The 13113-nt window shown below is 30.4% G+C and overlaps 1 protein-coding gene across 1 annotated transcript; it reads right to left on the bottom strand.

Annotated features, from left to right (window-relative positions):
- Positions 1 to 4416: 4416 nt before the first annotated feature.
- Positions 4417 to 6938, bottom strand: LOC108578502 (transmembrane protein 189). Its single transcript, XM_017941853.1, has 5 exons — positions 6833 to 6938; positions 5931 to 6637; positions 5365 to 5535; positions 4939 to 5157; positions 4417 to 4771 (listed from the first exon to the last, which is right to left on the bottom strand). Exons 2-5 carry the CDS (start codon positions 6186 to 6188, stop codon positions 4511 to 4513), a joined length of 909 nt encoding a protein of 302 aa, XP_017797342.1. The 5' UTR covers positions 6189 to 6637; positions 6833 to 6938; the 3' UTR covers positions 4417 to 4510.
- Between the last annotated feature and the right edge of the window lie 6175 nt (positions 6939 to 13113).

Genomic DNA, 13113 nt, shown 5'->3' with positions numbered 1-13113 from the left:
AATTCTAACTATTTTTAAGTACATAAGTCTTGTTTTTCAAAGTCAATTATGAATTTCATACACTATTTTTACACATGTTCTTACTATTTTGTTAGGAAAAGAATTTTTGATTATGTTAAACACATACAGACATTATAGCAAAAGCAATTTCAACCTCAGTCACTTTTTAATTAATAACTGTTTATACGTGTATACCTATACTAAGAAAAAGAATTGTTTAAAATTTGCAAAAGAAAAGAAAAGAATGTTACCATACACTATTTCAATGCAAATATTTTTTAATTTTGAATGAAATCTACTGTTTTGATTACGTTTCATATACATTTGTATTTTATTTTAAAAATTTCATAATATTTCAATTTTTTTATATTTTTGCAATTTAATTCTAAAATGAATGGAACAATTTTCATTTACTGTGTGATGTATATTTAATGCATAAATTTTAAATGCAGTTTTTGCTACACCAAATCAAGCAAAACAGCATGTATTTTATATTTACTGAAATTACATTGTTATTTCATCATTTAAAAGTATTTATTAAAAATATTATAAAATTTTATGAAAAATTGTGCTTAGTAATGATACAATTTATAATCATATGAAAATAGGTATGCAATTTTGCAATTAGAGCTAGATATAAATGTTCTTTATGTATCAAATTCAATATATTTACAGCCTTTATGTTTTTTTTTTATTTGAACTATGCATTTATACTTCTTTTTTATAAAGTTAAGCTTAAAAACATATACATATTTACATACATCTAAATGTGCTGCTGAAAACTCAAAATTATTAATACTAATTCTTAACATGTATTTAAATTTATTATAGCGTTCAATTCTCTTTATTTTGCATAAATTTCTTATTATTATATATGTAATTCCTAACATAGAGACTATCGTTTCAAGAGAGTATAGCCTCAAAATATTAAAGCTTAAGATTATCTTTCAATAAAATTGTCTTCCTTTTTACATTATAAGGCTGATGTTATATTGACTGTCATTAAGATTGTATACATCCGTAGAAAGAAATTATTTAAATAAACTAGTTCATAAATTAATATTAATCTTTCAGTGTGTTATTAAATATCATGTAAATAAATATCTATACATTCAATTCATTAAATATTACTGCAATAAATACTTTCACATAATTAGACTTATGGAATGTGAAAACGAGACACTTTATTTTAATCAAGATATTTTGTGTTGCAATATCGATTATTAAATTAATAAAATAGTTGCGTAATTATCATACATCTATGCTGGCATTACATATAATGTTTTATGTTTCAATAGTCTTTTTTTTTTCGTTGTGATGAATAGTGAAAGTCGTGATTTTAAATCAATATTCATGTTGAACATATAACTAAATATTTAAAGCATTCTGACAAATTAAGAAGTTACCAATTTCTTGTCTCTATCAACATTCATATAAGGATGACACAATGTACAGTTCTATTCTCACATTTTAAACTTGCTTTAAATCTGTTTTTAAAAAACTATAGATTGCAAAAAGTAATTAAATTTTGCACTAGTAGTGACATCAATATATTGTATACAAAACTAAATTGGCAAAAAAATATAGTTTTGTGTTTTATTTTGCTTTGTGTAATTATTAGTTAACTGTTAAATAGATCTATATAAAGAGAAAGCTTCAGTTCTGGCACGCATTGCTATATGACAAATTTGTTAAAAGTTTATACTTCTTTTTTTATAACAATAACAACAATAACAATTACGGTACTTATAATAATTGTAATGTCTTCTAATTATTGTTTCCTTTAAAAGACATTACTAATGATTTGCTTGTAAGGAACATACATCATGGTAAAGCTCTGCATAAAGTATACTGAAAGTTACAAGGTATTTCAAATAATAGCCAAATAATAGCCAAATAATAGCCAAATAATAGCCAATAAAAAAAAAGTATAAAAATCGAAGTCATTAGCGCAGTTTTAATAATATTTGTAAAGATTCAAATATGTTTCTATTACTATTTTGTACATCAGTATACTTTACCCAAATCAAACCAAGTATTTAGAAGACTGCTGCATAGAGTAATAGGCTCTTTTGTTGGTCCCTGAACCTAAAACTTGTACTTATATTTAGCACCTTACAATTTTTTTGTTAGATTATTTGTCACGAGTTAAGAAATGTAATTAATAAAAAAGTGTACTATAACCGTTTTTATATTGAACAAAAGTACAGTTCAATTTATAAGTAATGTATCACATTTTTTTTATATATATAATACGTAATTTTTCTTGTTTCTTTTATACTACTTATGTAACATTGTTCTACAATGTCATTATATCAATCTTAGCTCAGATTGTGACAATATAATCCAACTTTTTAAATTAAGATTGAAGCTAAATTGCCAATTTCAATGATTATAAACTCAATGCCTATGAGGATTTACGATAATAATATATTAAGAAATGTATATTCTGTATATCTATACTATGTATAGATTTATCAATGAACATGAGCTGATTTTTTCTCTTCTAATGATAAAAAAATATTGAATTTCAAAAATCACGTATATAAATAGGTAATAGTGAAATTGACAATATTTATTCTTGATAAAACATTATTATAAATCAATGCTTTTCATTGAGTTTCAGTGGCTCAAATATTTTCAGAGGTTCAGGGAAATCGATGATTGTACTTAAACAGCAGATCAGGCTATTATAAATTAGCATATTAATTTAAATTATATCGTTTTTTAAATTACATTGTTTTAATTTATACGCGACAAAAGTAAGCAACGAATTTAAATTAATTCATAAATATGTGTACAAATATATATAGGTTTGCATATAGTATACGTATGTGTATACTAATATACATCCTAAATAGCACACAACGTCTTAGAGATGTACATTTTACGTCCATTTTTGGTCTGGACGTCTTACGATCTGATCTGGACGTCTTAAAGACGTGCGAATTGGCACGTTCTAACAACGTATCAAAATTAGGTCTATAAAACATTTTTAAGATGTTCCTAAAGCCAGCGCATAGTGCTTCGCAGCGCCATGTTTCAAAGACATCTTGATTTGTAACATTGGACGTCGTTCAGACGTCTTTTGGATATTTTAAGACTTTTACTAGACATTTTTAAGACGTTCGGAAGATATCTGTGTGCTATCTGGGATGTATGTATTAGTGCATATTATTTTAAACATTCATCTTAATTTCATAGCCGTTGGACATTGTGTTTAAAATTTATATAGCGTACGCGATAATTTTTCCACAATGCAGTACTTTGATTTCAGCTTTATAATACTTATAAATTATTATATAAAATGTTAAATTAATACTCTTTGCTTTAAATTTGTGCTGCTTATGTAATGATTGTGCGGTGCGTAAACGTATAATTGCTTAATCTGTCAGACCAATTATTAACTCACAATTATCTAAACATGATTTCGTACTCACATTTTTTTTATATAATATATGTACATATCTATCTTATTGCATATACAGGGTGTTACGTTTAAATGAGAACGGTGGAATATCTCACGAGGGATTAAAGCTATTAAAAAAATATTCTTACAAAAGTTGTTTGGTATAATGGGGCACATTATGTGGTATAAATAATTTTTCTGTAGGTACAGTAGTGGGGGAGATATCAAAGTCAAGTTAATTTGTTTAAATGGAACCCTGTATTTTTTTATTCATAATATGGTAGCGTTTGTTAAGATGAATTCAGCGATGTGCCACACGAAGTCATTTGGTTTTATGAAAAATCGTGAAGTAGTGAAGAATTGGGGAGTCAGGCCAATATTTATTGTATGCTTTCAGCCAGCTAAGAGCTCAGTAGATTGCCCCCGGGACGGCACAGGGGCAAGAAGGGTACTTCGATCGTACCGCCTGACTCTCCCGTCACGCAATATTACATTCCTCCCAGGGGCAAACTCCTGAAATCTACACGGTGCTTGATTGTGCTATCAAGACAAATTCTCTACGATTTTACAACTTTTCATAAAACGAAATGACTTAATACTCACTTTGTTGAATTCGTCTCAAGAAACGCTACCATATTACGAATAAAAAAATACAGGGTTTCATTTAAAATATTAACTTAACTTTGATATCTCCCCCACTACTATACCTACAGAAAAATTATTTATACCATATAATGTGCCCCTTTATGTCAAATAACTTTTATACGAACATTTTTTTGATAACTTCAATCCTTCGTGATATATTCCACCATTCTCGTATAAACGTAACACCCTGTATGTATTATAAATGTGTAAACTTCAAAAGCATATTTAAGTAATATTAAATGTCTTTAATCACGCTATCTATTTTGTAGGAAAGGCCTCGTAGTGCTAAGTATAAGAAAAAAATTACAGTATGGATTTAACTTTCCTTTCAGCATGTTCTATTTGAAAATGTTTTCTATGTTTTCCATGAAGTTACAAACTCATGGAAAATTTCATTTTTTGTTAAATTTGTTTTTTATCCATGGAAATGCATAAAACGATAAAATACATTAATTCTCAAGATCGTTTTTGTGCCCATTTCAAATCATCAGCCCTGGGTTTACAGCCAGTACCTTTTTCAATTATAATTTCTAGAATATACCAAAATCGAAGTTGTTCTAATGGCCAATTTAACCATCCAGTAGTAATGCAGAAATAAGTTTCATGTGGTGCTACATGATGTACACGATGATGTTTTCTAGGCAATATAACTCTGTGTTCTTGTAACCACACAACCCAGGAAGGTAATCCAAAGTATGTGTGTGACCATTTATGTATCTGAAAAAGGTTGTTGCTAATATGTCACTCTGTTAATGCTACATGTAGTACAATTATTATACAAAATATAAAAAAGTGTATACTCTATCCATAATGAAAATGTATTTACTAGATATAAAATATATATAAAAATGAAATAATAAGTTAACAGATGTTTATTTAATTACCTGATTAGTCATTGCCACAAAAATTGCAAGTAAAAACCAATAACAAGTCCAAACAAATTTTTGCTGTATTTCTGATTCTGGGAGGATTAAAAAATCCCATGTTAATTTAGAAAGAAATGGAATTGTAACCATGAAATTATCACCATTAGTTTCTATAAAATCATGCCTTGTTATGCTTGTTGGGTCAATGTGATGCTCTCGAAATGGTCTTAAAAAATTCTGCAAAATCATATTTCTTATATTTAAAGACTTATTAAACAATACATACATGTATATCTGTTTCCTGTTATAACATGAAGAAAGTTTGAAGTATATTTCATATCCTTCTTTTTATTTACACGTTTAATATAGTTCATGAAATAATATTAAATCATATCTCTGAATATATATAATATAATACCTGTGTAATGATTCTCTACAATTTACCTTTCCAAGAATTGGGAGTTCTACAGAACCCCATGTATCAGCGGCCCAATGAACTAATCCAGATCCAAAATCTGCGGTAACGATGCCGCAAAATGCTGCTATTGCTATCGAACTTAAATTTTCTAATCGTAATCTGACAAGAACCTGCAACAAAAACGTTGTTATGAAACAGTATTCATCACTGAAATACCGGAAGTATACAATTTCAACCATAAAATGCAAAAATCCTCGCAAATGCATATCCGAGAATACTGTAATAATGACTTTATAAGTATTGTACTGTATAGATACAAAGATACGTATTGTTAGACCGCTCTTTATTTTTGTTCACAGGCGAGAATTCCAAGGTGCAACCGATGTATAGCCAGTATCTTGGCAAGTATTAAAATCAGAAAACATACATGCGATAGGTGCACAGATTGCGTATGTACACTTTTCCAAGATTTCGTGTTAAATATAATGAGCTTATTAATTGATCTCGTCAGGTGCAATTTTACATAGGATGTACTTCGAAATTGTCAGGAACATTAACAAAAAGCAAAATATCACTGAAAATGCTTCTATATAAGAAATTTGCAATAAAAATTATTACCGGTACTGTAAAGATTTGCGAGTTCTTGAGCACCCTTGTGATTGGGACCCCATCTCGGTACGGTTCTGTCCTCTTGCGAAGTCGACACCACTGAGTTGGCATTGGGATCGTCCTCGAGCATTGAATTCTCGTAGATTTGCCGTTCGGTTTTCACTGGCGCCAAGAAATTCGTAGCCATCGAACACGCGGCTGATGCCGCTTGGCCCAAGTTCGCCACCTTTATTTCATCCATAATTATTATTGTTATTATCTTGAAATATTCGTTGAATTGTCTAAACTGTAACGTGTTTTTTCACGAGTCGGTGTCGTCTCGTGATAATTGCCCGTTCTTCGACATTGCGAGGTCTCGTTTTCTGTTATAAGGCAGCGATGCGTTTCTATTATATTCTTATATACGATTTATACAGTATCATGTGTCTCCTTATAAAATACGGACGATCTTTTGAATTTTGCGTGCAGAAACGGCCATAACGTTTTACGCATTATTTGATATATTTTCACATCATCTATCGTTCGATCCATCTGCTTTTTGCATGATCCTTCCCACCGCAGTCATTGTGCTACTCTTTCGTTGAAATTGAGGTTTTTCGTTGCTGCTATTGTCGTTGTTGTTGTTGTACGTTCTTTCTGTTTTCGTTTTTGATTTCTTTGTATCTGAAGCCTCATTCGATAAAATTTGTGCTATGAAAAGCAAAAAAACATTTATTAATATAACAAGTACTTTTTATACGATATTTGCATTTAAAAAATATGTATACTATTTAAATTAAGCATAATGGTCTTCTGCTATTTATCTTATGTTACATTAAGTTATTGACAAGTATATGAAAAAATTATATATTTAATGTACGAAGTTTGATTAGTACGAGTATTTACATATTTAAGTAATTGTAATTTCAGTTGTTACTTGGTATCAGTTTTGGGTGCGTAGTATTCAAGATATAATTGGAGTGAAAAACACAATCTGAAACGAACACGAAGCGTAGCGATAACGTATTTGAAGTAACGATCGCAAGTACCAAACTTTCCTCGTTGGATAAGATCTTTTAAGCCAAGTTTCGCATATTTTTATCAGTACACCGCACTAAATTCAAGATTCTTAAAGACGCCTTACAATAGTAATAAATTACAAATCGTATAATGTTATGATATATACACACACATATGTATACACATATGAGCTATAAAATTTATTTTATCATACGTAATCTATTAAAATGTACTAAATTCTCAGTGCTCTATTCTTAGTAATAATCTCAGTACGTAATGCTATTACGCTACTATCAGGAAGTTAATAGTAATAATATTGATTACCATAGTGATTACAGCATGAAATTTACAAAACAACGATCTGTAGTTTATAACTTTGAGTAAATAAATTCACTGCCTATGCAATATCAACAATTTATTTTACTTGAATATTGAAAAGAAATTATGACTGTCATGCAATTTTGTACGTATGACAAACACTTATCAGTACCGACGATCATTTAATTAAACGCGTAACGCAACTACAGCCTCAATGATACCTTTTCATTATAAAGATTTAAAGCACATAATTTGCAATATTAGTTGCGATAAATGTCTTATGGTACCTTTAGAGAGGAACGGAGGTAACAATTCTTAAATATCTAAACTGTGGAAGAGTAATAACAGTATAATCAGAGTCTGTGTGTAGGCACCGGCAAAGTGGGTTAATTTCGCTTTTACACGAGTTTAAGAAATAATTTTGATAATACAGCACGTCCACCCTCGTCCGTGTTTTTAACATACGTGTGTCAATCAAAATAATTTAAAGATCACTTCGCATCGTGTATTAATTTCTTAACCCATTCACATATTTTTGTTATCAGAAAGAAATTTAGAAGAAAATCGAAAAATTGTATGTAAAGAAAAGATTAATTAATTATGTTAATTGAAATTTGTTTGTAATAATAAAATTTTGTTCATTTTTTATAGAAGGGAAAATCTAACAGTTGGATTTCACGGAATGATTGACTGTATATATATTTCATGTGTTACTCGTTCAAATTCGTAGCGTCTGCTAAACACGTTAACTGCATAATGAAATCGAAAGTAAGGCGGTATTACTAGTGAATTTTTGCACGTTCTATCATGCGCGTCCTTGTAAATAAAAAATTCTTAACTATCTTGTCACCTGATTCTTTGCTAACACATTATGCACACACAAATATTCTAAACCAGCATGTGTGGTTACACACACGTACAAATTTGCACTCTATGCGTATAGACACGCGCACGGCACGTGCATTTTGTATTCAAAATATACGAAAAGACACAGGTTACACACAAATATCGAAGCGGAATACAATAAATTGAAGTTTAAAGAACTGTTAAAATCCGTGGATAAACGAAATTTTATTGAGTTCAAGATTAGGCAGGCATACCCATAAGACGGACGAGAAGAGAAATAACGATAGAAAATCCTCGCAGAAATCAGAGAATTTCCTCTTTTCGTGTACGGTCGTTATCCTGGTCGACACATTGTCCAGCCATAAAGTTGCTAAATGTGCACGCTCAATTAGTCACTGGTAGGATCAAAAAAGACCTACGACGAGACACTATTGTACCTCGTATCGATGTAACACGTACACACATAAGAAAAGCACGCATGATGTTTATACGCATTCGTGACGTTTCATGCACAAGTTTTCTTCTTCCTCTTGTTCGGTCGGCTCTTGCTACACCGTGAAATCACCACATAAAACTGGTAGTAACAGGTTTGGATTTTGTATATTTTCGTGAATGACAAACACCGATGTAAGGGCGTATATTTGAAGAGAAGAGAGAGAGAGAAAAAGATAAGAGTGTGTGCGAAGAAAGAGAAAAGAAAAGTGGGAGTAATTGTCGAAAGGGTCGAAGAGATACGTTGTCACGATTTGGCATTTAACTTCGAGAATCCGTGTTTCTCTCTCATAAGCCGATAGGTACGAAAGTAACGAAGAGAGCGTACAAACGGAGGCGCTAGTTTCGCCGTACGCCTTGCACCGTTTCTGCTCACGGTCTCTTGGGTTCTTTCTCTTTTGCTCGAATTCACATCGCGCGAATTTGCTGCCTCTTTCTTTCTTTCATGCGAGAACTTCTCCTGCAACCCCGCCCCGTTTCGTGACGAACGACCGGCGCCGCCTGACGACCGTAGTTCGCGTCGCGACGCTCTCGTGGCGCCGTCATGCGGCTACCCTCATTGATGTTACCAGTTCTAGACGTAGGAAGAGTTTCGTTCAATCGAGGTGGGATAATTTGTTGCGGTTGTACTTTCATTCACTTTATTATTCGAAAACGCGTATCGTTCTGCTGATTTCGATCGTTATTGCGTTCTACACAATTACGTCATTATATCGTTATGTTAAATCAATAACATTTTATGTATTTCATTTCTGAACTTGAAAAAATTGATTAACTATATCTTACTCAGCTTATTCCAATGAAAATATTTCTTTTCATTTAAAAAATCATTGTTTCTTAAATATTCATTTCTTCATAATCTATTAATTGCATACGCCTATGAGATCTCTTTTTATAACTACTCAAGACGTAGCTTGTATGCGAAATACACGTGAGTATAAGGCTACAGAAATGCATGATATGTCATCGATGAAATATGCAACACATCATGACTATTTGTGTGTGTATCACACAACGCTCTTACATTGTTAAGTGTTGTATACTCATAATGCGTAATCTCGTTAATATGAATAGCAACGCTTGTATTTGAATATTATAATGCTTATTAAATTTTAACAGTGTTTACAACCTACTTTTTTGAGTTTTTTTGTATGACAAGGTTAAAATTGATTTCAATTATAGAAATTACTATATGTATATACTATCAGATATACGTTAATTAGTATAATCGCATATCTACGGTATATTATTCATGATAAAAGTGAAGAACCTATGAGACAGTCTTTAACAGTAAATATTTAAATTTTAAGCCTGATATGACCTGAGAGTCCTTTAGTCTAGGACACGTAGTCTTACGGAATACTCATGCTTTATTTAAAGGTAGATCGATCGAATGGCTAACTCATAAGTTTTTCATAAGTTATATCATGGAGATATGTACACCCGTGATCATGTAATGGATAATAGCATACACGATGGCATATTATTACGTATAATAGCAATCATATCATAATGGAATTTGTTAATAGATTCCAACTTAACCTAATAAGAAATTATCGATTCCTTATCAAAAGTAATCGATTATCTTTCGTTGTTGAATCTATTTCTTAATACAAAGTATTGAATTTATGATCTATCCATAATTACATACATACATTATACTGTGTACTTACCACGTGAATTTAAATATAAATAGTTACTTAATGGTTGCCAAAAAACAGAGTTGCAAACGAGAATTTTAATGTTTTCATTAATCTTTGTATATCCACCAGTATTTTATAATATTCAATAAAATCTTTTTCCGAATTTATTAGTTTGAGGTTGTGTTCTTCTTTTAGTCTTGTATGACCAGTCTAGTTGCCAAATTACAATAATGCCAAAATAAACTCAGAAGTGCGAAACTTCGGTTGACATAAATTCTTAACCGTGATAAACGCATTATGTGCAAAGGGCGGTTGTCAGTCAGAGAGGAACGAAACGTTTTTTTTTTTTTCTCGTATCAATTTCATGCGTCGTTAAGGAAGTAACAAATGTGGCTTGTCTCTAGACGGCAAAAGTCAATAGTGGAGGAATTTCAGTTGTGTTTATACGGGATCTGTATTGCGTGATTTGACAATATTGTTGTATCATCGAGCGTTCATAACATGAACAGAAGATACCAATACGGTTTCGTAAATATGCGTGCAGACACGAAGAAGTGAATTGTTATCCAAGTGCTGTCGGTACCTACAAGCTTACCCGGAAGACAAAAAAAAGGTGGCATTGTTCAACTGGATCACTTTTATTTTCGTCAACTATCGTAGCAGGCATCGCCATGAGAAGGGCAATTACTATTTTATATTTTTCGCATTATGTAATTTATACTTAATAATAAAGTTGACCCAAAGTGTTAAGTAAACGGAAGTAGCATAAATTATTTTTATAAAATTAATTTTATATACAAGTATAATTAACATCAAACGGTAGGGTGTTCTTACATAAGATAATCTAATTTAATCCTCTAACCTTCAACTCTTTATAATTGCGCTGAATGATTACTTTTAGATTTATTCCTTTCTCCCTTTCATAGACTTCAATTCCAAAATTTTTAAACACTTCAAAGTCTATGAAAAATATCCATTTATTTATTTGTTTCTATAATTTTTATTTCTTTGACTATTTGTGCATTGTTTATGAAAAATATACATTTTTGCGTTAAATTTTTGTTTGCGGTGGTGTTAGAATTACACGCACTACTTTCTCATTCTAATCTAAGATTTAATTCTCTATTCTAATAAAATCTTCATGGTTATAAACTTTTATAAAGTAATCTAGTATCTTAGATGTTAATCGAATATCATTACATTTGGAATATTCTGTTTATCAACTAGGAAAACATGCAACGATATCACAAAACCCCCAATATAATTACAATGTGATAAGACAATGACGTTTGTTCGATAAACAGTAAGCACTACTGTTGTGTCTCATGACCTTACAAAGAATAATTCAGATAGTATGTTTGATGACTTACTATTAAAATTTAGTAATACTGTGCGTGATCGGTCTAGATTTTCCTTAGCTTCGAAAGACACTGAATCCGACTATGCATGTCGACGGTGTAACCGTGACATGATGCACAGACGCTCAAGATACAATTGCACAGCGTATAACGTGTACCACAATGACAAACCACAAGTTGATATTTTTCACTGTGGGTTGAGTACATATCGGTTATTCGCGGACTTGCGTGTTGCGATATATTCAAGGTACGAAGAAGACGGTAGTACGAAGCGTGGGAGAGTACATACCTAATCTGGCTTCAATTATTTTAAACATTAGTATAAAACGTATCCACATATACAATTAAATTATTTATTTGCATATGAATGCTATAAAATTTGTACGAGAACGCTTAAGACAACATATTTGCATACATATTGACAATAATTTGTTAACAAATTTACATAGGAAGTTATATATTAATAAACAATAGTTAATTAAGTAATTAGAAATAATTATACTTATTTTGATTTCGTTCGATTAAATTTCTTTATGAAATTCAGTGCTTCGTGAATATTCAGTATACGTAAAAACGGAATCATACGGTGAATTCATGATGCTAAATTTATAACAGACTCATCGAACTACCGTATAAAAATAGTTTCATTCATTCGTTCTATTATATCACAAACTTTCGCCTGTAAGCCAAAGAAGATATTAGCAACACATAAGGTTTATTTTAAATTGCTTCCGCAATGAACATTCACAATATCTGATACAAATATTATACATATGTATAAATACATATCTATGGTTTCATGTATATTTCTTAGATGTATTTTAATAAGTGCAATAAATTTTGTTTACGATAAGTGACGTCAACTAATGTAAACAATGACACAATATAATAAACACGGTAGATATTGCGATATAATTAACACTAAGTGAAGTACTTAATGGTGCTAAAAGTACGATATTCTTAAGTTTTATGACATATTGCAGGGTCATGACAGTGTAATAATATGAAAATAAAATGTTTTATATGATGAAATAAAATACAATCCTAAATCAATAACAAGTATTAATGTAAAATAAATGACATGTTAAAATACAAATTCCCACTTATAATCTTTTTCTGAATAAAAATATTCAAGTTAGAATGATGTAAACATATTTTTTAATCATTTCGAATTATTTATATTCAAAATATGCTGAGATAATAACTTAGAAATGCTGCTATGACGCATTGATTTTTTGTATCATACGCACATGAACTTTTAACGTAATCAAATCAGATATTACACTTACTCAATCTTGTGCATATTTTGTTTACTGTTTTTTGTTATAAATACTGACACCAAATATTATTCTGTCCGTTATAATTAAAAAAAAAAAAGGACATTGTATGTATTTTATTATCTTCCGTATTTATAAGAAAATAAGACCGTTAGCGTCTACTGTGAATATTAAATTTCACGGAATATATTTTATTCCGGGGTTAAAGTAAATATTTAATTATTGTTATATAC

This window comes from Habropoda laboriosa, unplaced genomic scaffold (assembly GCF_001263275.1).
Source record: "Habropoda laboriosa isolate 0110345459 unplaced genomic scaffold, ASM126327v1 scaffold38, whole genome shotgun sequence".
Taxonomy (NCBI): Eukaryota; Metazoa; Arthropoda; class Insecta; order Hymenoptera; family Apidae; genus Habropoda; species Habropoda laboriosa.
This window is presented reverse-complemented; position numbering and strand designations above follow the sequence as displayed.

What these genes read in the sequence shown, in the direction of transcription:
- LOC108578502 (XM_017941853.1), bottom strand. Translation starts at nt 6,188, where the DNA reads ATGGATGAAATAAAGGTGGCGAACTTGGGCCAAGCGGCATCAGCCGCG. An exon ending in ATTTTTATTGCAAATTTCTT is followed by an intron (nt 5,536 to 5,930) that starts ATATAGAAGCAT and finishes AGTGATGAATAC; the next exon opens with TGTTTCATAACAACGTTTTT. An exon ending in AACTCCCAATTCTTGGAAAG is followed by an intron (nt 5,158 to 5,364) that starts GTAAATTGTAGA and finishes ATGATTTTGCAG; the next exon opens with AATTTTTTAAGACCATTTCG.